The 24,633-nt window shown below is 42.3% G+C and overlaps 2 protein-coding genes across 2 annotated transcripts; one reads left to right on the top strand and one right to left on the bottom strand.

Annotated features, from left to right (window-relative positions):
* On the bottom strand, positions 1 to 9,891 carry rhobtb2b (Rho related BTB domain containing 2b; the record flags this gene model as incomplete). The annotated part of the gene is made up of 10 exons (XM_080848134.1): positions 1 to 224; positions 345 to 450; positions 1,304 to 1,392; positions 1,711 to 1,861; positions 2,812 to 2,930; positions 3,395 to 4,344; positions 4,506 to 4,691; positions 8,533 to 8,636; positions 8,779 to 8,980; positions 9,869 to 9,891. 10 exons carry the CDS (start codon positions 9,889 to 9,891, stop codon positions 1 to 3), a joined length of 2,154 nt encoding a protein of 717 aa, XP_080704260.1.
* A 3,621-nt stretch (positions 9,892 to 13,512) lies between these two features.
* stc1l (stanniocalcin 1, like) lies at positions 13,513 to 14,916 on the top strand (the record flags this gene model as incomplete). The annotated part of the gene is made up of 4 exons (XM_080847341.1): positions 13,513 to 13,624; positions 13,846 to 13,988; positions 14,139 to 14,350; positions 14,628 to 14,916. 4 exons carry the CDS (start codon positions 13,513 to 13,515, stop codon positions 14,914 to 14,916), a joined length of 756 nt encoding a protein of 251 aa, XP_080703467.1.
* Positions 14,917 to 24,633: the final 9,717 nt, after the last annotated feature.

A 24,633-nucleotide genomic window follows, 5' to 3' on the forward strand; every position in this document is an offset into this window, starting at 1 on the left:
TCAGATAATGGCTGAGGAGCTGGACGGAGAGGAAGAGGAGGAAGATGAAGATGGGTTTGTTGGAGAGGAGGGCAGGTTCCAGAGAACCCACTTGCGTTTACCCTGCCGTCTCAGGTACAGATAATCCTCTTTTTCGCGCTCTTTCCGTGCCCTCTGATAGTGGTCATCCTCCTTAAGGTACCAAACTGGAGGCCAGCGATGCTTTTCGAAGTAGTCCAGGTTTTCTAAATATACAAACACACACACACAAAACTATATCATCAGGCTCTTTTTAATACTGCTCAATAGAAGAGGGGTGCTTTTAGGGGTGTTTTTTGTTCAGGCATGTCATTGTGTGTCTGTACCTGCTGACTTTGCCCTCATGTCACGGGGGAACTTGCGGCAGACGTTGTTGTAGTTGGTGCAGATGTGGTGAAGGCACCAATTGGTGAGCTGGTAGGCACAATGGAACTGGGGACAACAGGAAGTGAATGGGTGAAATCACCAGCTGTTCTCCTTTAGGGAGATGCTACCATGGTCTGACTTGACCCTCAGCAGATGGAATTACTTTCCCAGGATGAAAACAAATGCTTTGGTTTCCAGATTTGTAGCAGCTTTGAGAATGAATCATAAAAAACCCAATGAAAAGGAACTCAGACCCTTCCTTTCATTAAACTCGAAAACGGCAATCTATAAAAAAACAGTTCCAAAAGATTCCTTGAAAACATCCTGGGGAAAGGCATCCCACCGGTTGCAAATCGAAACAAATTAATTAAACATTTTTGTTCCAGTCTTCTTTGCGTACGCATTTCCTACCCTGCATCTGATTATCCCTTGGCCACAGCTGAGTCAACGGGAGCATGAGTCAGCACTGGCAGTGAGGCGTGACAAATGAAACCACATGAGCCGTCACAAGAGCGGGCGCTGCACTAGCCCAAAGAGAACACACCCCCCCCTCCTCCAGTTCACCAAGCAGGAATTAAAGCACCGGACCTGTGAGATTGGATACCACTGTCGAGGTTCCTAGAGCTAAACTCAATGCTCGTTTAGCTGGTAAATTATGCCAGTAGAATCATCGGTGCCAAATATTTCAGCTTTCTAATTACAGTCAGTGGATTCTGCACTGTTATAAGTCTGTTGTAACACGGATGCTGTTTCCCACAAAAAGATTAGGTGTGAAATCCTGGTCATATGTTCACGCTCCCTCTTTGGTAAATAAGATATTTCACAACAGGACCGTTATTGTGTATTCTTGCTAAATAAAATATTTACTTTTGAAGGGGGGAAATAAAGCAGAGAGCGGAGGGAAAGATAATAATTTTACCTGGGCCATCTCCAGGTAGAGCAGCACGTCTCCATCAATGTCTGTTCCAGTGGAGGCCGCCTCTTTCAGGACAGTCACTGTGTACCGCTCTGTGGGGACATTCATTATACATCTAGGGTTATATACATCCCTTCACATTGGAACTTTTCAAGCTGATACTTGGCACAATACAATATCTAATAGCATTAGCCAAGAAGTGCTCAGATCGTTTTAATCACAATCACTATCGCATTAAACATTGAACTGGTTTCTGGGCAAGAAGCCATACATGTACAATGACTAACATCCTAATACTTTATTGAAGTAACTGTCTGAAGGGGTCATAGTGAGCTCAAATGTATTGTATTTGTGATGCGGTGCTATGCCGTGCACATCAGGGTGAGATGTGCTTATGCTGTGGGGATTACCTGTGAGGGCCACCAGGTGAGGCAAGCAGAGGCGGTTGGCCAGGACGATGAGCTCCATGGCGTCCAGATCAGGCCTGGAGCAGAAGCGTCCGGTGTACAAGTACTCCAGCACCGCCTGCATGCTGCTGCGTGTGGTGTTGGGGAAGAGCACCTACGGGTACAGGAGACACCAACACTGTCATGCACTTCTTCATTGGGATGCAAACACTGTCATGCCATTTAACGTGTAGAAAACCGTTTCACCTATGCCCCGTCTAGCCCGTGGTTACAGCTCTTTCTATTCTTTAACAGCTCACGTGCAACATGTGCTTCACTGACACTTTCAATATCCTCCAATAAAATGTACTCATGCAGCATTTTATGACAGACCACAAATTGCAGCCTGCACTCAATGTGGCTTCCATAACAACATGAGCCTGAGCCACCACTTTGCTGCTGATTTACTATGAAATTCCCTCCCATACCAACCGCAGCAGAACACAATCATGCATGCAAACCCAGCCATGGTCAGATAGACACATCATTTAGTTCTTCAGGAAAAGATCTACATTGCCATCGACGTATCAATATGCAATAATAGACCCTGCTGTGGTGTTCAGTGTTCTGTTGGCTCTGCATTTTAATGAGAAATATACATTTCTGTGCGTGTCTTGTTGTGAATAATAACATTTCTGTGCGTGTCTTGTTGTGAAGAATAACATTTCTGTGCGTGTCTTGTTGTGAAGAATAACATTTCTGTGCGTGTCTTGTTGTGAAGAATAACATTTCTGTGCGTGTCTTGTTGTGAAGAATAACATTTCTGTGCGTGTCTTGTTGTGAAGAATAACATTTCTGTGCGTGTCTTGTTGTGAAGAATAACATTTCTGTGCGTGTCTTGTTGTGAAGAATAACATTTCTGTGCGTGTCTTGTTGTGAAGAATAACATTTCTGTGCGTGTCTTGTTGTGAATAATAACATTTCTGTGCGTGTCTTGTTGTGAAGAATAACATTTCTGTGCGTGTCTTGTTGTGAAGAATAACATTTCTGTGCGTGTCTTGTTGTGAAGAATAACATTTCTGTGCGTGTCTTGTTGTGAAGAATAACATTTCTGTGCGTGCCCACCTCCTTGGTGCAGCTCTCTACAAAAGGACCCCCAAACATGGCTGCCATCCAGTCACAGCTGGATATCAGGAGTGGTTTGTGTGCTTGAACTGTACCGTCATCCAGCTTGAACACCACGTCTACAACACAGACAGTGCAACCAGCAGCAACCAGTCAGCTCTTACAGCAAATAGTTTGTGTTTCCCAACCTCCTGCTTTTTGGGCCCCTGTTTACTGAGGCGGAAATCAGACAGAAAACTGTCAATGGCAAGCCATTTTAGCTTTTGATGACACTACACACCAGTGGCTAGTCAGAATGTAATTCAAGACATTCACAATATAATTTCAATTGAGTATTATCCTTCATTGTGTTTTAATGCAATTACAATGCAATGCAATTTTGAGTTGATGTGCATGGAATTTTTATGTCTCTGTATTCTCTGTACACATCCTGTCATAAGATTCATTCAGATATATCTAAAATTGTATGAATTGTAGGTAACACGTTACATTTAAGGTATGTGGTCTTAATATTGTTTTAGTCAAAACATCACTGTAGATATCTTAAACTGAGCCATTATTAGTCATGAAGATTATTAATCACCTGAAAAGGTCCCTTTGGCCAGGCACTCCCTCACCCGATTAGTCCGTCTTACGTGGAAAGCCTTGGTTATTTCTTGGTTCATGAAGGCCTCATTATTGAGAATGTTGGCCACCATCATGCGCAGGTCAAACACCTCCAGCAGCTCAGCGATATGTGCGATGTGCATGAGTTCTCGTTCATGTTCGTCCAACTGACCTGTGTACAGGTAGCGCAGAACCACACGGAAGGGGCCGGCCAGCACCGACGGGTCCATGCACACTACAGTCATTGGCCGAGCCATGTGAGTGATGGGGTCATCCACCACCTCCCTCTGGATGCCAACAAAGGCCCGCCCCCAGGATGATGGCAACCGGCCTAAGTGTCCTGCCTCCTGGTCTCTATCCGAGTCTCCTCCGATCAGGGTCCCGTCACTGATGCAGGCCCTGAGGGCCACACGGCCTCCCTCCTCTCCACTCTCACACGCATCGAAGCTGGCAGCCCGCGCTGGGGGCTCCCGCCCTGATGGCTGCTGCACAGCCTCCCCCTCTGCCCGTATGTCTGCCAAGAACAGGTCGTAGAACTTGGATGAAGCAGTGGACAGGTACACCTTATGGGCAAATATACGCTGGTGTTCTTGCAAGACCAACACCACGTCTGCGCACAGTGGGTCTTCCAACAGGCGGGCAGGGTGTTCATCCGGGGTGGAGGGGGGCGCAGGAACAGTGATGAGGGGCGGTGGCGGTTTCGGGGGAAGGAAGGGTGCTTGCAGCAGGGGCCTCTGCACGTTGCGTAGATGCGACTTCCAGAACTGCAGATGGCGTCGCGTGATGAGTGCTGAACGGATGGCATTGTCAAACACATCCTTCACACCGAACTGGGCCACCACACTGGTCTCGTAGTACGGCACCCCCAACTCTTTGGCCACCTCACGCCCTTTTTCTGGCGCAAGGATCTCGTTTGATTTGATTGGTCTACAAGAGGCATATATGGTGCCATATTTGATTAACATATATTAAAACTAATTTGCTGACCACAACTATGAGTATATATGAGCAACATATGAATGCATTCTATCAATGATGTTATCAATTTAAAAAAAAGGAATCACTAATTATTATAAAAAGAATCTCACCTGGCTAGAGGCCGCCGAGCTCTATTCACTGCCTCTATATCTGCGTAGCGCAAGTCCAGTTGGCACCCCACCAAAATAACAGGAGCGCGAGGGCAGAAGTGCTTGATTTCTGGGTACCACATGGTTTTGACATGAAAAAGAGAGTTCGGGTTTGCTATAGAGAAGCACAGTACCACCACATCTGACCTGCAGTGAGGAGGAAGTAAAGAGCAGAACAGTCAGAACCTTTTTAAAATTCAATTAATATTTTGATTCTTGACATAAATTGTAGAGATTCATTCAACTGATTAATGTTGTAGAGAATCCTACAACAAACATGTGATCCAGCTATTTCTATGTATACGTAATGCACATAATTGGTCAAAGTCCTCACAAGGCAAAGAAGGTTCAATCTGCCATCCTCTGCAGACACATGAGGCGGGGGATGTTAAACCATTGACTGTTAAAGGCGCCCAAAGCAACATTAGGGCATCAAAATGGAAATAATCTGGATAAGACAATCTTTATGATATTGACATTTACTTCACAATATTAGCACATTTGCATCATTATTTGATACTTTGGGCGTTAAAAAGAGCGCTAAAACTAGCCGCAAGAGAGTAGCCCTTTATTTATTGGTGCCACCAAAAAATAAAGATTTGAAAAAAAATGGCCTCTCCCCACCGGCGGCGCTGGCAGCGCGATTTTCTATCAGTTCTCACCACCCAACGACGTCTCATCTTTGCTCCTCCTTGAATGTCGATATGTAATGGTATGGAGTGAAACTTACTACATGTAAAAAAGAGTCCCAAGCCTCTAATGGTGCCTCGGGCGCCTTTAAGAACCACAGAGAGATCACATTGTAGCACTATAACCCGCTGTAGTTGTCTTAACTGAAAAGCACTCTTTACCGTCGCAAAAAAGAGGGTCTGAAAAAAACATTGTCAGGGCCCAGGCGTTGACGCCCAGAGGAGGGTTGTCTTCTGCCCGGATGAAACACCAAATGGCATTCTCCTTGAAGGTAAAAAGATCAGCAACAGGATGTCCTAGCCGAGCCCACAGCAGTTGTGCAAGACATGGGCACCATTTCCCTGCCAAGGTTGCCCCTTGGAACATATTAGACACAGAGAGCCCTCTCCGTCATTGCAAACCCTCTCCGAGCACCTTTCCGTGGCCTGACGTGCACATCCCAAATTGTGTAACTATCCGTCTCCGTCAATCCGTCAATACATCGCTGCTTACCTAGTGGGTAGTAGTATGCCAACATTAGATAGCTGGCTAAGACACCTCGCAAATCCCCTCAGATGTATTTTTCAGTTACAATAACAGGGTTTTTACATTGCAGAGTGTTTATTTCTCAGCAACTTTTTAAAAAATCAAAGCGAAAAAAAAGTCAAACAAACAAATTGTATGTACAAATACGACCATCTACAGAGTTTGGTCTGCCATCGTTTTTGCCACTAAACCAGTCTCCATCTCACAGACCAAGGCAGCAAAATCATCCAACTCTTGGATCCAGCTTCAACAGACGGAAACACATTTGCAGGAGACGCATGTGGAAGCGTGTACCACCGCCACATGCTCCGCCACCATCATGCCCAGCGAAGACAAACTTGTTCGAGCTGACATCCTCCGGGCATTGTGTCAGCTCTCACAGCGCCTTTTGCTACTCATTGGAGAGGCATGCACAACCCGATATTACATCCAGATTCAGCCCTAAGAAGGCGGCCATCTTGACTGGGACCACCATACTCTTCTCCCAGTCTATCACAACCCTTAATCCTGACATATGGAGGATCAAGCTCTGTACAGCTGACACATGACCTGGGCTGGGGAGCTGGCTACAAGCAGCCAGTCAAACAGGTAATGCAAAACTCTCAGGCCCTCTCTGCTTAATGACTCCAGAGCCGCATCCACACACTTGGAGCAGGTGCGACCAAAATGCAGTCTGGAACACTGATAAACAGATCCCTGAAATGCAAAGCACAAGAGCTTCTGGTGGTGAGGCCATATAGCCACACAGAGGTAGGGGTCTGCCACAGTGGGCTCCAAGACCCCTTTAAAGAGTCTCGCCAATTTAATTGTATAGCCTCGACTGATCATGCTACCATAGAGAAAGAGGGCATAAACGCTTTGAAATAGGGAGTGCCTGACAGCGAGAAACAGTCAAAACATACTCCAGATAATCGGCCCAGGTTCTCACCACTGCCACGGCCGTGGGGAAACCACCTGACCCAGCCCAGAAAGGGCCCTCTAGGAAAGGGCTGTTGAGAACTCTCTGATGAATCATGAGAAGAGGATTCGGAAGAAACTGATGTCATGCCCTCTCCATTGCACACTGGGGAATGATGCTGTGCAGTAGCCCCAGAAAATGCAGAGAAATCATCTCAGGTTACGGCTGAGTGCATGGCTGTGCACAGAATTCAACATTGGGTCACCCATCTGGTAAACCGCCACCAAACCCATTACGCTATGAATGGAGCATGACATCACATTAAATAATTATGTAAAATTTGATGTACAATTAGCGGCCTTGCGGACCAGTGGAAAAAACACCACAGATGCTGGCCTATGGGAAGACTGCGAAACAGTAAACATGCCGTTTTGGAACAGTACAAGGACAAATAACAAGACATAAAAATAGGTATAGGTATGACTCATACCGTAAGTGCTATACACAAGTTGGGAGGGTGTGTAGAACCTGATAATGTAATAACTCCCGATAATGTAATACAAATTCCTTCATAAGTCCCTAAAACATGTAATAAAACCTGATAATGTAATAATACCCCGATAATGTAATAAAGTGCATTTCCCAATAATTTTGCAGAACCTGATAATGTAATAATTACCTGATATTGTAATAACTTTGGTTGGTGCTGTAGCATCAGGTCTTCAGTTTCAGAGGTCCAAACAGTGAAGCTGTCCAGAGACCTGCTGCTTCACTATTAGCAGATACAGTATATATTTTATATGATTGCGAATGCACAATTTTTACAATGGTGAAAGGGATATTCAGTGGTAATCAACTTATAGAGAAAAAATAAGAACATTTTGGTATGTTATAGACCGGCAGCTAATGGGCACATATTGTACCAGGCCAATCAAATCGTCTTTTGTCATTCGTTAGTCGCTCGGATTGGTTGTAGCGCCATTCCTATTGCATGGCATTGCGTGCAGAGGCAACTTAACAGACAACCGTTAATCCTGCCCACACTGAAAATCGTGTTGTGCCAGACCGTTGTACAGCTTCTTGCTGTACAGGTTTGGCTTGCGAGGCTAAAGGCCTATACCATTGGGATCAAAATATGAGCAAAACAATAGTGGGTGGTTGTCTACACAGCATCACTACTTGGTCTGAATAACTGGTGTCCCAACATTTCAGCACTGACCAAAGTTTTTACAATATCAGGAATTTATTACATTATCAGGTTCTGCAAAATTGAGGCTAACCTGATAATGTAATAACTTCCAATTAATGTAACATTTTATTACATTATTGGTATGGCGATTGTTACATTATTGGGAAATGCACTTTAATACATTATTGGGATATTATTACATTATCAGGTTTTATTACATCTTTTAGGGACTTATGAGGGATTTTTTATTACATTATCAGGGTTATTACGTTATCAGGAAATTATTACATTATCAGGTTCTACAGGGTGGTATAGACTTTCACAGTTGCAAGTACTACTAGTGTTATCATTGAATAGTTACTTTAAAGGCTGTGTGAAATGAATGCACAAGAGGGTCCACCTTCAATAGCAAAACAGCAACAAATAATAATCATAATAATAATAATAATCCAACCTCCCCCCCACCCTATGGACCACTGCGCTGCACCTAATTGGATTGTCGATAGTTACCCCAGTGATTTAGACCCAAAGCAGTTTCAAATACATAACATCACCGTGCTTCTCTACACTGAGCTCTCAAGATTGTATCCTTGTCTTGGTGCAGCATCTATCATTTGCTGGTGTAAACCTTTTGAGCTAATTCAGGAGCAGCTTTTTGGACAACCAGGCAGCCATTTCCTCCATACCTTCCGTATGCAAAGCGACGGTCTTTGTGATGGTCTCCAAAGGTGTCCCACAGACGCAGAGACACACTGACATCATCCACCACATCTCTAGAACGCTCCAACACCTACAGAGAGAGAGAGAGAGAGAGAGAGAGAGAGAGAGAGAGAGAGAGAGAGAGATTTTATTTGTGCCCAACGTCATTAGGCAAATACAATCCATAATCTCTAGGGATCCATGACAGTGTTTGGCAGCTGTGGCAGACTCACCTCCTGACACACTCGGTACTGGTCAATAGCCCACACTGTAGGCACATGAGTGGCAAGCAGCTGGTACTGAGTCAGAGTGGCATTGCAGGCTCGGGCACAAATCAGGCGGGTTTTTCCCACCGCATTGTCCCCGACCACTACACATTTGATGGTCTCAACGTTTGGTCTCTCATAGTCCATGTCAGAAGTGGTAAACTGGGACCTGGAGAAGCAGTAGCTTTATGTTTAATACATACAGACACCTGCCATTTTATCTTAGTGTTTACCAGTATCTATCCACCTATGGATTCTATAGCAGAAACCTATACAGTAGTGATCCCGTGAGGATTTATTTGTTATGGTTAAATCAAGGCTAGGAATATTATCTATATTCTCTCTCTCTCTCTCTCTCTTTCTCTCTCTTTTTCTCTCTGTCTGTGTGTGTGTGTGTGTGTGTGTGTGTGTGTGTGTGTGTGTGTGTGTGTGTGTGTGTGTGTGTGTGTGTGTGTGTGTGTGTGTGTGTGTGTGTGTGTGTGTGTGTGTGTGTGTGTGTGTGTGTGTGTGAGTGAGTGAGTGAGTGAGTGAGTGAGTGAGTGAGTGAGTGAGTGAGTGAGTGAGTGTGTGTGTGTGTGTGTGTGTGTGTGTGTGTGTGTGTGTGTGTGTGTGTGTGTGTGTGTGTGTGTGTGTGTGTGTGTGTGTGTGTGTGTGTTTGTTTGTTTGTTTGTTTGTTTGTTTGTTTGTAGGTGGGTGTTTCGCTCAGTGGCAGATAGTACAAACTCATCAAACAGGGTTTAATTAATGACATCCAAAGATAGTTGAGACTGGAACGACATATCCTGTATACAGGACATGATTCAGAATTCCAAATCACTCTCCATTTGTAAGCTATGTAAGTTATTATGTAAACACACACATTTTCTTCTGTTTCTGGTGCAGTTGAACACAGCAACAAACGTTCTGGTCGATGCTGATAATGTGTAACTACACAACTTATGTAACATCCTACGTGACCACTTCAATACACTGTAACTAAGAGCGAAAATGTCGTTATAATGGGAAGCACTGCTTGAATTAAACAGAACAACATACATATCTTCACATTAGGTCTTACCGTAACGAAGTGAAGTGCTGCATCGGGGTGGTCAACGTTTGAGACTGAAAAGAAGAAGAGGTTCCCATTGGATGCAGCTTGCACCTGAAGCAAGCTGGGGTTCCACTTCATTTTCCCGGCAGAAGAGCGAGGGAGATACAGTAGCTTATGTAAGCGTTCTCCCGCAGCAGTAGCCTAATTGAAGCGAGTCTCTCAAACTAGCTCATTTTGTGACGCAACGACATCTTATGGCTAAATTCCCTTGTCCAGAACGAAGCGGTAACAGACTACAGAGAACAGGCCAGTTTTTCGCTAGAGTCGTCGACATGGACTCTGGGTCGGGCGATTTTCAGGTGCCTCCGTCGCAGCTTCCGCAATGTTTTGCCCATGCTCATTGCCCACTCACTCTCAGCCTACCAACCGCTAGGCAGTGGGGTTCAGGGATCCTTCTGACGCATGAGCTTTTGAAACCCTTACAGCTCATAGGTTTCTGTCTTCATGAAATGTGTCAGTTTAGTAATGCTTATGCTTTAAGGTCGGCATATGAAAATCGGTGTATCTGTCTTTGATGTCTCACAGAGTATTCCCCCAAACCCATCATGTGAGAAATAAACACCCACCAATGACAGAAGCTTGAGCATCCGCTTGGGCTAAGCATGGTTCACAAACTTGTGTAAAGCTTTGGAGTATGTTGGAGTATATCTCACGGACATATTGGAAATGAGTAATTAGCTACCACTATACCAAATAACAAAATAAATGTAAATGCCAGCAGGCCTAAGCCAGATCATAAAGTGCAAAGGTAACTGTAATGTCACTAAACGTTCTGCAAACTAAGTTGTTGCATGTTTTTTTTTTTTTTTTTTAGCATCCTCAGACCAATAATTATAATAATAATAATAATAATGTTATTCTGATACCACAGTAAAACATACATATACATTATTATTATTATTATTATTATTATTATTATAATGATTGGTCTGAGGATATTTTATAAAAAAAAATTAAAAAAAACATGCAACAACTTATAGTTTGCAGAACGTTTAGTGACATTAGGCCTACAGTAACCTTTAGGGGACCAGCCTATGATGTTCTTTTTTTGGTCCAATTTAGGTACTCCTTGAGCACAAATTGAGCCTATATATTCAAAACCTGTATTGACAGTAACCTCTCACTGTCAGTCCTTTGTAGACTGTATCAGCTATGCTTTTAAATAACCTGTTGTTGCTTATTATAAGGCAATTATTGTATATAGTGTCAGACCATAATGGTATCATGATCAAATAAATCATAAATGAAACCATCTTACAGGTATGTTGTTTATACACCACACAATATTTCACAATTGTTTGCTAAATTGCAAATTGTAATACCCTGTTATAGCCAGCAGAATCTCCTAAGCCAATATCTGCGCCAATGTTTCAATATTTCAATATGAACACCAACAATTGTCATTGTCCTCCTCAGTCTACATGAATAATGAAATGTTAAAAAATTAAGGTAAGTCATCAAGTGCATAAGATTAGCACTAAATAAGCCTAAATTGTCTTGGCTTAGTGATTCATTGCATTTATGGTGCTCTGTGGAGATGAAAATTACCTTAAAGAAGCATAGCTTGTGAAGTACGCAACCTCATCTTTTGTCTAATCGTGTCTGCTAACAACTGCCTGTTAACAATTAGTTGTGGATAAGATTTTTTTTTTTACCACTCAAGACAGTTGTAGGTTCTCACATCTTAATTCACAGCTCATTCCGCTTAAGTGCTTAGTATAGTGTTAACATGACCAGAACAGCTGCAAAGGACACTGAAACATACACTAGAACATATTTGTAGTCATTATTGAGCCAAATATGCCATGTTTTGACCTTACTGGGTCTTTATAGCAGTGTAAACACATTCACATGAACTTCTGAGATAGTCTTTCATGTAGCTTTTGATGCCTCATAATGCAAATAGATTCAAATGTATACTTATCCTGTTTTATTTGTCAATGACTGAGTTTCAGTCATTTTATTAAATACATCTCCAATCATCAAATCCTAGCAAATCCTTACAGTGTCAGTGGATTGAATGTATTGTCTTGAAACCTTATGCCTGCAGTAGTGTGAAAATAGATTTTCCAAGTCCCCCTGTGTTTAGTTTAACTGTTATTTAAGACGTTCAACTCAGGAAATGAGTAGGGTAGCTTCTGTGAATTATCCACCAAATGCAGCTGTCCACAAAGTCTGTGTGTAGAAGTGTGGGAACAAGGGTAATTAAATGAAAATAGCAGTCGCTTGTCCTAAAACAACCAAGCACTTTGATCATTATCAGCTAACCCCTTAGGAAAGCTAGGTGTTTATGGTAATGAAGTTCATTATGGAAACCAGTCCACTTCCTCCAATTTTGACAAGATTTTCCATGGATAAAGATGCAAACAGTGAGGAGGCACACAACACTACAAATGTAATGGAATTGTGTATTCAAATGTATGGAAAGGTATATGAAGCACATTTCTCACTGATAACAATACTAATTAATGGTCGCATTATCTTTCATTTTCTCAGCCTCTGTAATAGGCTTCACATTGTCTATGATCAACTTTGACAAAACCCTGAATATTTTAGTTTACAAAGATTCAGGTTTTTTTTTTTTTATCCAAGTGGAGATTTGAGGAACATCTTATAGGGGGCGAAGAGATTCAGGCAAATATTAAGTTTTCTCTAAAAGTGCAGAGAATCCTTTGACACTGCGAAAAAACAGACAAACAAAAACATCGAGGTCCTGAATAAACACTCATCTGATCTGATAGCCTATTCTTCGAAAGAATTAAGTCGAATAAATCATATCAGCTAACTGCCCCTGGGGATAAGACAGAGAGGAGCCGTACAGTCTTCATTCCTAGATACTTCAAATAATCTCTCCTTCAGACGCATAGTCATTTGGGATTCATTAGGAGATGGCTTTCTCATGTTGAAAATTGTAATGTCAACGAGTACATATGTGTCAGTCTGTCTGTGTATCCTTGTCACGTTGTCTCAAGGAAACTGACGAGGTGGGGAAACTCCAAATAGTTCTCATAATTTTAGACCTAGAGGGATGAATAAGGACTGTTATGTTGTTTTGACCATTGAGTTGTATTCGTTAACTGCACCTTTACCAGAAGGATGAGGCCCTGGTAACTTTATATCATTGATAAATTGGTGTGTTTAAATGTGTATTACAGACACGAAAAGTTAATTTCCTCAAGTAGTCTATCCATCAACTAAGCTACATGATGAGTAGCTATAGAAGTTTAAAGTGTTTAAAGGTGTTTCCAGGATCTGATTTTTACTCTTTCCTCTTCACAAATATTTTTTCTAGGACGACTAAAATAGCAGCAGAATGCTAATATCATGAATAAATATGAGTGCACGGAAAGTTTTGATGTGGAAACTGTCATTTGAAAAAACCCTCTCCAGGTTGGAATGCTCTGATTGGAGACCGAGTTATATGCATGACTGAATTCTAAAGTAATCACTGCCGCAGAGATGCTATAAAAACAACAGTTTGTTCCCAGTCCAGTATTGTCTCGCCTTCAGAAGCGAAACAAGGGCGTTTTCTAGACAGTTTCAAACCTCTCGACAGGCTCGTAACATCTATTTTATCAGCGTGTGGAGTTGAGACCTCACTATTTTACAAAATGCTACACAAAAGTGTGTTTCTCCTGTTTCTTGTCCTGGCCGCATCTGCCTTTGACATGGACCAAGGAGAAAGCTCACCAAGAAGAGCGCGTTTTTCATCCAACAGTCCATGTAAGTGTTCTTTAGCCTTAACATACTGTCTTTCCTCTGGTTCACTAGGGCGACTACCCCTTTCAAGCAACCATGTATATGCTTGTTCCATTCCGGACTGGAATGCCCAATTTCACCTTTAAAACGAGCTCAATTGCGATTGAAGTGTGTAATTACCAGGTTCCGCATTTATGTCTTTTTCTGTCAGACACACTTTCTCAATTGGTCTCTCTCGTTTTCAGCTGATGTAGCCCGCTGCCTCAACGGCGCTCTACAGGTGGGGTGCAGCACCTTTGCCTGTTTGGAGAATTCTACCTGTGATACGGATGGCCTGCACGAAATCTGCAACAACCTCCTTAGTGCCGCTTCTGTTTTCAACACACAGGTATATACAAATTGAAGTTTGTTGTTAGGAGAAGAAATATTTGTTATGTGTTACCAACCAATAGTTTACCTGTCTTGGAAGGTAGTGTGCTATGTGTTTCACAAGGGGAGCTGATGGCGGATATCTGATATTTTTGGTCCTCTTCTGCAGGGTAAGACTTTTGTGAAGGAAAGCCTGAAGTGTATGGCCAATGGCATCACTTCCAAGGTCTTCCAGTCCATCCGCCATTGCCCTTCCTTCCAAAAAATGATTGCTGAAGTTCAAGAGGATTGCTACAGCAAGCTGGATATCTGCAAGGTTGCTAGCACCAACCCAGACGCCATTGGAGAGGTGGTCCAGGTGCCCATGCACTTCCCAAACAGGTACTTCCTTACCTGAGATCTTTTTTGAAGGATTAACTCAAATTATGGTTTCTCCATAGATATTAAAGATATTAAAGTTCTTCAGGTACTTAAAGGTAGCACAAATACACTAATTATAAAGGCACGAAAAACAATAGTCTCTACAAAGACTAGGACCTAACTGTGGGGTCAGTTTTTATTACAGATTACTTACCACTTATTACAAATTGGTTGATGAATTGGAATTGTACCAGAAAAGAAACCTGTCAGTGATTACATCTGTCTGTGTCTGTGTTAGGTATTACAGCACTCTCCTGCAAAGCCTGATGGAGTGCGACGAAGAAACCGTGGCAACAGTCCGAACTGGTCTGGTGTCCAGACTGGGACCTGACATGTACACCCTCTTTCAGCTGCTTCAGAACAAGCCCTGCGCCTCTGAAGCTGCTGCCACCGGCCACGCGGGGATGGAGGGGCGCGGAGGCTTCCGCTGGGCCATGGCCCCCATGTTCAAGATCCAGCCCAGCCTGCGTACTCGGGACCCCACTCACCTGTTTGCTAAGAAGCGCTCCATCGAAGAGAGTCCTTAACTCTGAGGAAGGCATGTGATGGTGTAGGCCTCCATAAGATGCATACACAAGGCCACTGGATGCACACACACTCACACATCTCATATGCATGCTTTAATACACATACTTGCAATCATACATTCACAGAATGCAGTTTCTCACTTTTCTCACTGTGCACACATCTGCTGCAATCTCCCCACTTACAAAAAACGACTGAATATGTATTAATACGACTTTCAAGTACAGATGAGGTGCTTCTGAATATTACTATCTTTAATATATAATTTGAATCTGCACAACATCTGTGAAGGTACGTCAACATAGAGCACTTTACTGTATAAAGTGGATGCATTCATTTGCGTTTGATTCCCCGATAGTAAAACATGGCTGTGGATATACTTATTACCTGATCTGTTTTCAAACAACAATCAGGAACATATTTAAATGTGCTTACTAATTAAGTATTCTATTATTTATTTTCTTACCAAATGTAATTTATGCCATTCTATTATATTGTTGTTGGCACAACTTTATCTCGGCAGTGGAACTGAAATTGAGGGGCATCACATCTATGTCAGTCAAAAGCAAGGATGTGCAACTCCATGCTGGTCATGGGTTTTGTACATGTTGAGAGTTGTTATTGCTTAGAAATGATTCCACTTTATGTTGTTGGGCAACATCGCATAACAGTTTAGTGTGTGGGTTTTTTTCTTTGATAGAATCTAACCGTGATTTATTGTCAACAACGAGAATGGTTATTGAAGAGCTGAATGATGATTCATTCGGTTCTCTTTTCTTTTCTTGTTCAGTGTAAAGTGCCGATTTCACTTAAAGTGGGACAACTGCTTTCTGGGGGAAAAAAGTAATAAACAGAATTGCTTAAAGTACGTAGTGTGTAAACATTTGTTCATGTTAAGGAGAATCTCCTAGCACAGCAGACTTCTTGCCTTCTTCACAGAGCACAATTATTGCTAAACCTTCAAGGTGAGAATTCAAGGTTAGGAGAGCCTTTTAATACACAGCCTTTTTGTTTGGTAGGGGAAAAACTGTTCTATTACCAAAGTCTAAGGGATTCTGCTGCACCACAAAGGCACTGAAAGCTTCATCACAACAGTGACAGCCTTGTTGACTAAAAATTGTACTGACATTTCTTAAAACTGGGTCAGGAAAAGGAACAAGAGGGATTGTTTGAAAATCCGACTTCATCAACAGACCAAATCATATGCTCCAATCTGCAGGCTATCCATTAGGTGGCAGCATGCTCCATGATCTTGTTTAGGTTCATAGAATGGATGGAGGGCTTCCTTACTAGTCTTATTTGAAAGAAGATAAACCCTATACTTAACAGTGATTAATCAAAATTCTTGATTTAAGAGTGAAATGTACAACTTGTGCACAAGTTCAAAGTATAGCTAAAGAGCAGTGAACCTCTGTGGACAAATACAAATAGGGGATTACCAGTACCACTAATAAATCCATACCTTACATTCCGGATGATGCACATGATCTCATAATTAAACTTCAAAATGCTCTGTAAGTATTTGACTCAGCACAGAGTAATTGAGTTGTCAGGATATATGAACAACACTAGTTCTACACAGGAGACCCTGGTATATTTTACACATCCCCATCTCTGGCAACTGCGCAAGCACACATAATTAAGATGCACCTCACAATCACATCACCATTTGGTACCTCACAGTGTTGAAATACAGATACACTGTACACACTACAGATGTGACTGCACCGCAGCAGTAGTCAGCCGTTACATACCGTAACCCATGCAAGGGTGGGACACTAACACTCTGACCCTTTGGAGGTTTGACTGTCCAACCACCTGTTGGATTAGCAATCAATATAATCTAACAAGGCACAGGCCAGCGATTCTCTAACACCAGTGGCCCAATGACATTCTGTCACTTTTGTAGGTCACTTTGGACTAAAGCATCTTCTTAATACTATAACCATTTTCATCCTTTGTGTCTTGAGCAGCTGATCTTAGTTAAATAATACATGCATTATAAAAAGGCTTGTGGGCCACCTATTGGGGTATTTTTGTAGATTTTGTAGATAGACACACACTGTGTGTTTATTCTGTAGATACATTGTGTATTACAGGGAAACAGTGTGCCAGTTGAATTGTTTTGACATGTGAGCTGACTTACGTTTACTGTAATGAACAGCATTACATAGTCAAAACTGATTCAGGCTTAAAGCCATCTCCCATTGCTCTGTTTTACTTCATACTCTTGATTTTACTTTGACAAGAAAATATGAAGTGTGATTGCTCAGAAGCAGAAGCAGATCACTTCGACTACGGAACAGCATGGAAACGAAAGCAGTGCAATAAAAAAATAATTCAATAGTGACAAAATTGTGTTGAACCGACTATACAAGAACAAATCAAATCAAATCAAATCAAACTTTATTTGTACGGCGCATTTCATACGCAAAGGTAACACAATGCGCCTCACAGTAGGAAAGAAGGGAAATAAAGGGGGGGGGGGGGGGGGGTTACAAATACTTGTAAAGAGACATAGATAGATAAATAAGTAAACGTTCCATAAATGTAAAATAGATACATTTTACATGATAACAGGGCATCACATGACATCAGGGCATCACATAACGCATGTCAACAGGGCATCACATGTCAACAGGGCATCACATGACAACAGAGCATCACATGACAACAGAGCATCACATGACAACAGAGCATCACATGACAACAGAGCATCACATGACAACAGGGCATTTTGTTTTCTATTGTGTTCTGTTTGCCGGGGCCGTACATGCATCCACTCGGCAAACAGGAAACACATTTGATGTAGCGGTACTTAATTGGGGGTTACAAACACTTGTAAAGAGACACGGATTCGTAAATAAATAAATGTTTCAAATATGTTAAATTAATACATTTTTACAGTGAGTGATAAGCCAGATCAAAGAGGTATGTCTTGAGTGTATGTTTAAATGTATCAACCGTTTCAGCCATTCTTAGGTATTCTGGCAGAGTATTCCAAAGGCTGGGGGCATAGAAGCTAAAAGCTGCTCTCCCATGTCTCTTAGTCCTGGCTTTTGGTACTATTAGGAGATCAGTGCCGGAGGACCTCAGGGTTCTACTGGGTGTGTACCTTGAGAGCATGTCTGTTATATATTCAGGTGCTTGACTATGGAGTGATTTATAGACTAGTAGGAGAATCTTGAAATCTATTCTAGAACTAACAGGTAACCAGTGCAGGGTTTTTAATACTGGTGTGATGTGCGCTCTCCGTCTTGTTTTAGTGAGGACTCGCGCTGCTGCATTCTGTATGGTTTGTAGTTGACTAATGGCTTTTTTTGGTAGACCAGACAAAAGAGAGTTACAGTAGTCTAGCCTGCTTGTGATAAACGCGTGCATCAGTCTTTCGGTGTCAGCCTGAGCGAGAAACGGTTGCACCTTAGCAATGTTTCTTAAGTGATAAAAAGATGTTTTAATTATATTTTTGATGTGGGTTTCAAAATTGAGATCTGAGTCTAATATGACACCTAGGTTTCTGGCTTGGTGTTTGGTGTTAAGTGCTAGTGTTTTTAAATGTGCAGATAGTTTATCTCTTTCATTTCTTTCACCAATGACTAATACCTCTGTTTTATCTTGGTTGAGCTGGAGAAAGTTTTGTGACATCCATACATTTATATCAGAAATGCAATTTACCAAGCAATCAATAGAGCTGTAGTTGTTGGGTGTTACAGAAATATAGAGCTGGGTGTCATCCGCGTAACTATGATAGTCGATGTAGTGCCTCCTTATTACACTACCAAGGGGTAGCATGTAAAGACTGAAAAGTAAGGGCCCTAAAATGGATCCTTGAGGGACCCCACAGGTCATAGAAATGTTTTTGGAGCTGTGGTCTCCGAGGGCAACAAAGTATTCCCTGCCTGTTAGATAGGTCCTAAACCAGTTTAGGACTGGACCAGCGAGGCCAACCCAATTTTCAAGTCTGTCAATAAGGATATCATGATCAACAGTATCAAAGGCTGCACTAAGATCCAGAAGGGCCAGGACAGATAGCTTTTTGGAGTCAGCATTAATCCTGAGATCATTTACAACCTTGACTAATGCCGTTTCTGTGCTATGATAGGATCGAAAACCAGATTGAAAAGTGTCAAAGACACAATTAGCATCTAGGAAAATATTGAACTGTTTAAAGACAATTTTTTCTAGGATTTTGCTAAGAAAAGGAAGGTTGGAGATTGGTCTATAATTGTTTAGAACAGAAGAGTCTAAACTGCTTTTTTTCAACAGTGGTCTCACCAGGGCAGTTTTAAGTTCTGATGGGAAAACACCTGTAAGCAAGGAACAGTTAATAATGGCTAGAATGTCCTTAGACACAGAGTCAGAGATGGTCTTAAAAAATTTGGTGGGAATGGGATCAAGAGAGCATGTAGACGGCTTCATTTGTGACACTACTTTGTTCAGCGTTTCTATATCAGTCAGTGCAAAAAAGCTAATACTGGTACAGCATGGTGGAGGGGGATCGGAAAACAAAACATTTGGAATTTCTTGAGCAATATTATTTCTAATGTTTGTTATCTTATCTCTGAAAAATGCTGCAAATTCCTCACATTTGGAGGTGGAAAAAAGACTATCATCTACTTTGGGTGCAGGGTTTATAAGGCTATCTATTGTTGAAAAGAGGACTCTGGAATTGTTAGAGTTTATAGATATCAACTTAGAGAAATGATCCTTCCTAGCATTTTTTATAGCTTTATTAAAAACTGAGAGTTGATCCTTAAAAATATCAGGGTGGACCTGTAGCTTGGTCTTTCTCCATGTACGCTCAGACCTTCTGCAGGATCTCTTAAGTTTAATAATTTCCTCATTTCTCCATGGAGCTTTTTGTTTGGTTAAAACCTTTTTTTGTTTCAATGGTGCTACAGAGTCAAGTGCTGTCCTTAATTTTGTATTTAGAGTAGTTACTAGATCATTAACACATGATGGCCCCGCCTCTGGCGTTTTTGTTTTAGTTATGTCTTGTCTAGTTATCATTATTTTGAAATTTTCAGCTGCTGCAGAGTTAAGATAGCGTTTCTTAATAAAACTTTCGGCACTATTTTTAACTTTAGGTACCAGTGCTGTAAAGAAAATACAAAAGTGGTCTGAAAGAGCAAGGTCACAGATAGACGATATAACAGTCATAAGACCCTTTGTAATAACTAGATCAAGGGTGTGGCCACGGTTGTGAGTGGGTTCAGTGATGTGTTGGGTAAAGTCCATGGAATTTAAGAGATTCATAAAATCTCGGGCCTTTGAGTCGTTCCCATTATCAATATGTATGTTAAAATCGCCAGTGATAATAATCTTATCGTAGTTTGTGTGGATAATGGAGAGTAGTTCTGAAAAGTCTGTTAGAAAAGTGGGACATTGCTTGGGTGGCCTATACACAGTTACTGACAGAACAGGAGGCTGGCACTTAAGAACTATGGCATGATATTCAAATGAGGCAAACTCATCGAAGGAGATGCTCCTGCAGCACAGGGCATCCGTGGCTATGGTGGCTGTCCCGCCCCCTTTTTTACCATTTCTAATGGACTTAAAAAAGCTGTAATTGGGAGGGGACGCTTCAATAAGAGCTGCAGACCCATTTATGTTTAGCCAGGTTTCTGTTAAAAACATACAGTCTAATTTATGTTCACATATAAGATCATTAATGAGAAATGTTTTGCCTGATAGTGACCTAACATTTAGTATTGCCATTGAAATATTTTCTGGATATAGTGGGTCACAGGAAGGAGGAATATGCCGGGGTACAATGTTCCCTCTAATTTTTTTCAGCACTGAGCAAATATTTTTTATTCTGAGCGCACTTTTCAGCACTGTGAGCATTTCTTAAACCACGCGACCTGCCGAAAACGCCCACGAGCCTGCGTTAGCAATAGGTTTTCAAAGAGATGACAGCAAATGCATCAATATGTCTACAAGGTTGATATTTATTCAATATCCTTTATAATGGCTGGGCTTTGGAACGTTTTATTGATGGTGTTTTACCAGTCAGTTTAGTTGAACTTAAAGGATCTTTGGTTGAAAATAAATAAGGTTTAGGGAGGTTATGACTGGTTCACTGGTTATGAATGATACTGATATTTATATATATATATTTTACAAAATAAAAGTATCCAAGGTGTTTAGTCATTTCTCAGCAGGTAAAACATTTAAGTGGAACTTCATTTAAAGAAAAATGCTAATGCAGTGCTTTACAAGAAATATAGTAATTATGGTGTATTTTTCATAGCCTTTATAAATAATGTAATAACCGGAGTGGTTTGTAACAAACTAGGCTACAAAACAAGTCATTTGAATTTCATTGAGGGAGGTAGGCCTATCTGGCTGTGTGGCTCATCTTGTCTGCAGGCCTATGGAAGACACATCTTTCTGACTAAACATATGTCAAATTGTTGTTGCAGTAATCAAGATCACTTAGATCTATAAGACCTAATAAGTCTAATTGAAAATATTGGAAATGTCTTCCTCAAATCTTCTCTCGCCTCACAATTTTGTCTTAGATATTTATTAGACTGAAACCGCGTTCACAGTCGGCGCTAGATGCTTGGAATGTGCCACAAATGACAAGAAGTTGTACCAGATCTGGAAAAAGCTCACTTTTCAGCGACCAGGTTAAAATATCAGAAAATGACTTAAGCAGCCCGCTTTTACTTTTTTCATTAACCATGAACTTGAATTCGTTGTATTGTTGACAAATGCCTCCCGGGACCGCATTTATGCTTCCTCCAGAAGCGCTTCGAACCTTTTCGCCAGATTGGTCACGTCATTCAGACCATGATCAAATTCACTAACTGCACGACCCAATGTATCCGGCTCAAAGGCAGCCAACTCAGCTAATTTTCAGGGAAGCGGGCATCCAGGTGCTCACAAATTTTACGGACAAACAGAATAATGTCACTTGTGTTTACTGCATGTTTTCCCACCAGCGAACTCTCTTTTCGCGTTTGCCTCCGAGCAGAATTTGCAGATCACGCCACTCCTTTCTTCATATGTAAATATGTCTGAAAGTTTTATCCTACCTCAGTTTGGACTATTTCATCTATCCACTCATGTTTAAACGTTAGGCAGACCTTTTTCTGCGGCACCTGCTCTGCCTTTCTTTTCGCCATGGTAGCCTATAACTGCTGAGCAGAGCCCGCCAAGAGAGCTAAAGGATACTTTGTATGTAAACATTCTAACGCACATCCCGCTTGGTTGTCAGACATGTCAGTATTTTAAATGTTTATTACCTAGCCTACATCCACTTTGATGCTCAGATTTTTAACCCCTAAAAAAAAATATTTGTGCCGTCTGAAAAATGTGCGCGGCCACTAAAAAATGTGCGCGGCCACTTCGACTGGCCTGCGCGATTGCGCGCGCGCGCAGCTTAGAGGGAACATTGCCGGGGTATAGATAGAATATTTGCTGGGCTTCTATTTTTATTGTTGTAACTATGGCCTTTGTTTTTAATTAGGCGTCGAGTAGAGATTAAAACTGGAATAGGATTATAGGTGCATGCCATAAAATTATATGAAGCAGCCTGTTCTGAGGTAGTGGAATCATATAATGCTCTGTAGAAAACATTGACAGATTCAGAATCATTTTCATAGAAAGTGTTAGAGTTACTACCTGGGGGGCATGAGTCTGTGATGTTTTCTACAGGATGTCAGTTCCTTAGGGTGGTCCTTATGTTGTCTGACAGCACACTGGCTCCGCTCCGGTTCGGGTGGAGGCCATCATGCTTCAGTAGGCTGGGCCTCTCCCAGAACAAGTCAAAGTTATTAACAAAGCTAGTGCCTGATGAGGCGCAGGTCGCTTGCAGCCAGGTGTGGAGTTCGAACAGTCTGGACCATCTCTCCACACCTCTCTGGTAGGTCGGGAGAGGCCCAGAGATGACGATCCGTCTTCCTGTGTCTGCGAGGGTGGTGAGGAGTGCTTTGAAGTCTGCCCTCAGGGCTTCTGACTGTCTTGCCCTGATGTCGTTTGTACCTATGTGTACAACTATGGTGCTAACCTTGGTGTAGCCAGCGAGGATGCTGGGGAGTCTACGCTGAATGTCACGGACCCTGGCTCCGGGGAAGCAGTGGACCTTGCAGGGGCCGCTTGTCGAAGGGGGGATGTGGACATCTCGGACCATGGAGCTGCCGATGACCAGAGTGGTGGTTGTCACATCCAGCGGGAGAAGTCGTTGAGGGGATGATGACTGTGTTGAGGGCCCAGAATGGGGAGCAGGGCGGCGTGGGCGATGCTGGTGTTGCTCTGGAGCTGGTCTGCAGGGGCGTTTCGGGGCGGGCTGAGGAGGGGAGTCATCAGGCCCAGGAGGCTCCTCCTGATCCATCAGTGCAGTGTAGCGGTTCCTCAGTTGCAGGGGTGGGCCTGGCTCAGTGTGTCGTCCTGAGCGTCTTCGATCCCGCTTGCTTTTGCCTGTTGTTCTCCATGGCTGGTGAGGAGTGGAGTTCACAGGCAGGGTGGGCTGGGTGCCCATCAGTGTGTGTTCTGGGTTTGTGTGCATGCAGGGTGGAGAGGGATTGAGATGTCCAGTGTGTGTGTGTGTGTGTGATGAGGACCCACGGAGACAATGGAGTCAATGAACTGCTCATCCAGCTTGATCTGGTAGAGCGTCGCTAACCTGACTTCGAGTTCTACTATCTGCTGGATGAGTAGGAGGCAGGAGTCGCATCCAGGTGCACCACTGACGGGAGGCATCGTGGTGATGTCAGATGGCAGGCAAAACTTGCGTTAATGTGTTTTGTTTGCTACAATGTCGCGGTGACTCGCGACAAACGTTAAGCTTTACCTGGTGTTTGTTTGCTAGACTTGCTAGCTGTTCAGAGTCCAAATGAGGACAAGTAGTGATACATTTAGTTTAGTGATCTATACAACTCCGAGCTCACAGGAAGAAGCAAAAAACCTAATGTTTGTAGGATAAAATTCTTCTTCTGCCTTCTGTTAAAAGAACGACAGCGCCTTCCGCTAACCTGTGAGTTGGCAGTTATAGTAATTGCAGGTGTTTTCCACCGCAAAAAAAAAGTTGACAAGAAAAGTTTTTTTTTAGCTCCCCTAAGGGTTACCTGGATTTAAGTGATAGTCCGGCAGAGAGATTCTTCTTAATGCGGATGACGAATGCGTCAATAAAGACGAGAGTCGGAGGTTTAATCCAGTAGTAGGCTGTAGGTTAAATCCAGCTGTTGTTTTTAGAAAGTGTTTGAAGATGGCCTCAAATCCTGATGGCGAATTTCTCGATCAAGAGATAAAGTCTGAGTTTGAATCCTTTAAATGATTAAAAAATGTAAGGTGTCCGGGGTTTTTCGAATATTAGGAATAGAGAGGAGTAGGATAGACAGTAGACAAATCGGCAAGTTGCAGCGATTCTAACCACATTTAATGATGCAAAGAGACATCTTTATCAGTTCATTACAGCATTAGTCAGAATACCCTCTGCAGGGCCAGTGTTGCACACCTATCACATGTGTGCATTCTCTGTGTCTCCAAAATACAGCCTTATATTCATCAATACATTTTATAAGAGCAATGTATTGTTGTGTTGTTGTATATTTTGCTAAACACAGCATGTGTGCATGTGTAGTTTGAAGATAGGTGGGCGATGAATGCATGTTATTTCCATCCAAAGCCACCCTGTTCATACAAACCACCATTTGTTGCTGTAACATGTACTAGACTAGTTATTAATGGCAACTATGTTCAGCTGGAGATCC

The sequence above is a fragment of the Sprattus sprattus genome (assembly GCF_963457725.1).
Source record: "Sprattus sprattus genome assembly, chromosome: 11".
Classification (NCBI taxonomy): Eukaryota; Metazoa; Chordata; class Actinopteri; order Clupeiformes; family Clupeidae; genus Sprattus; species Sprattus sprattus.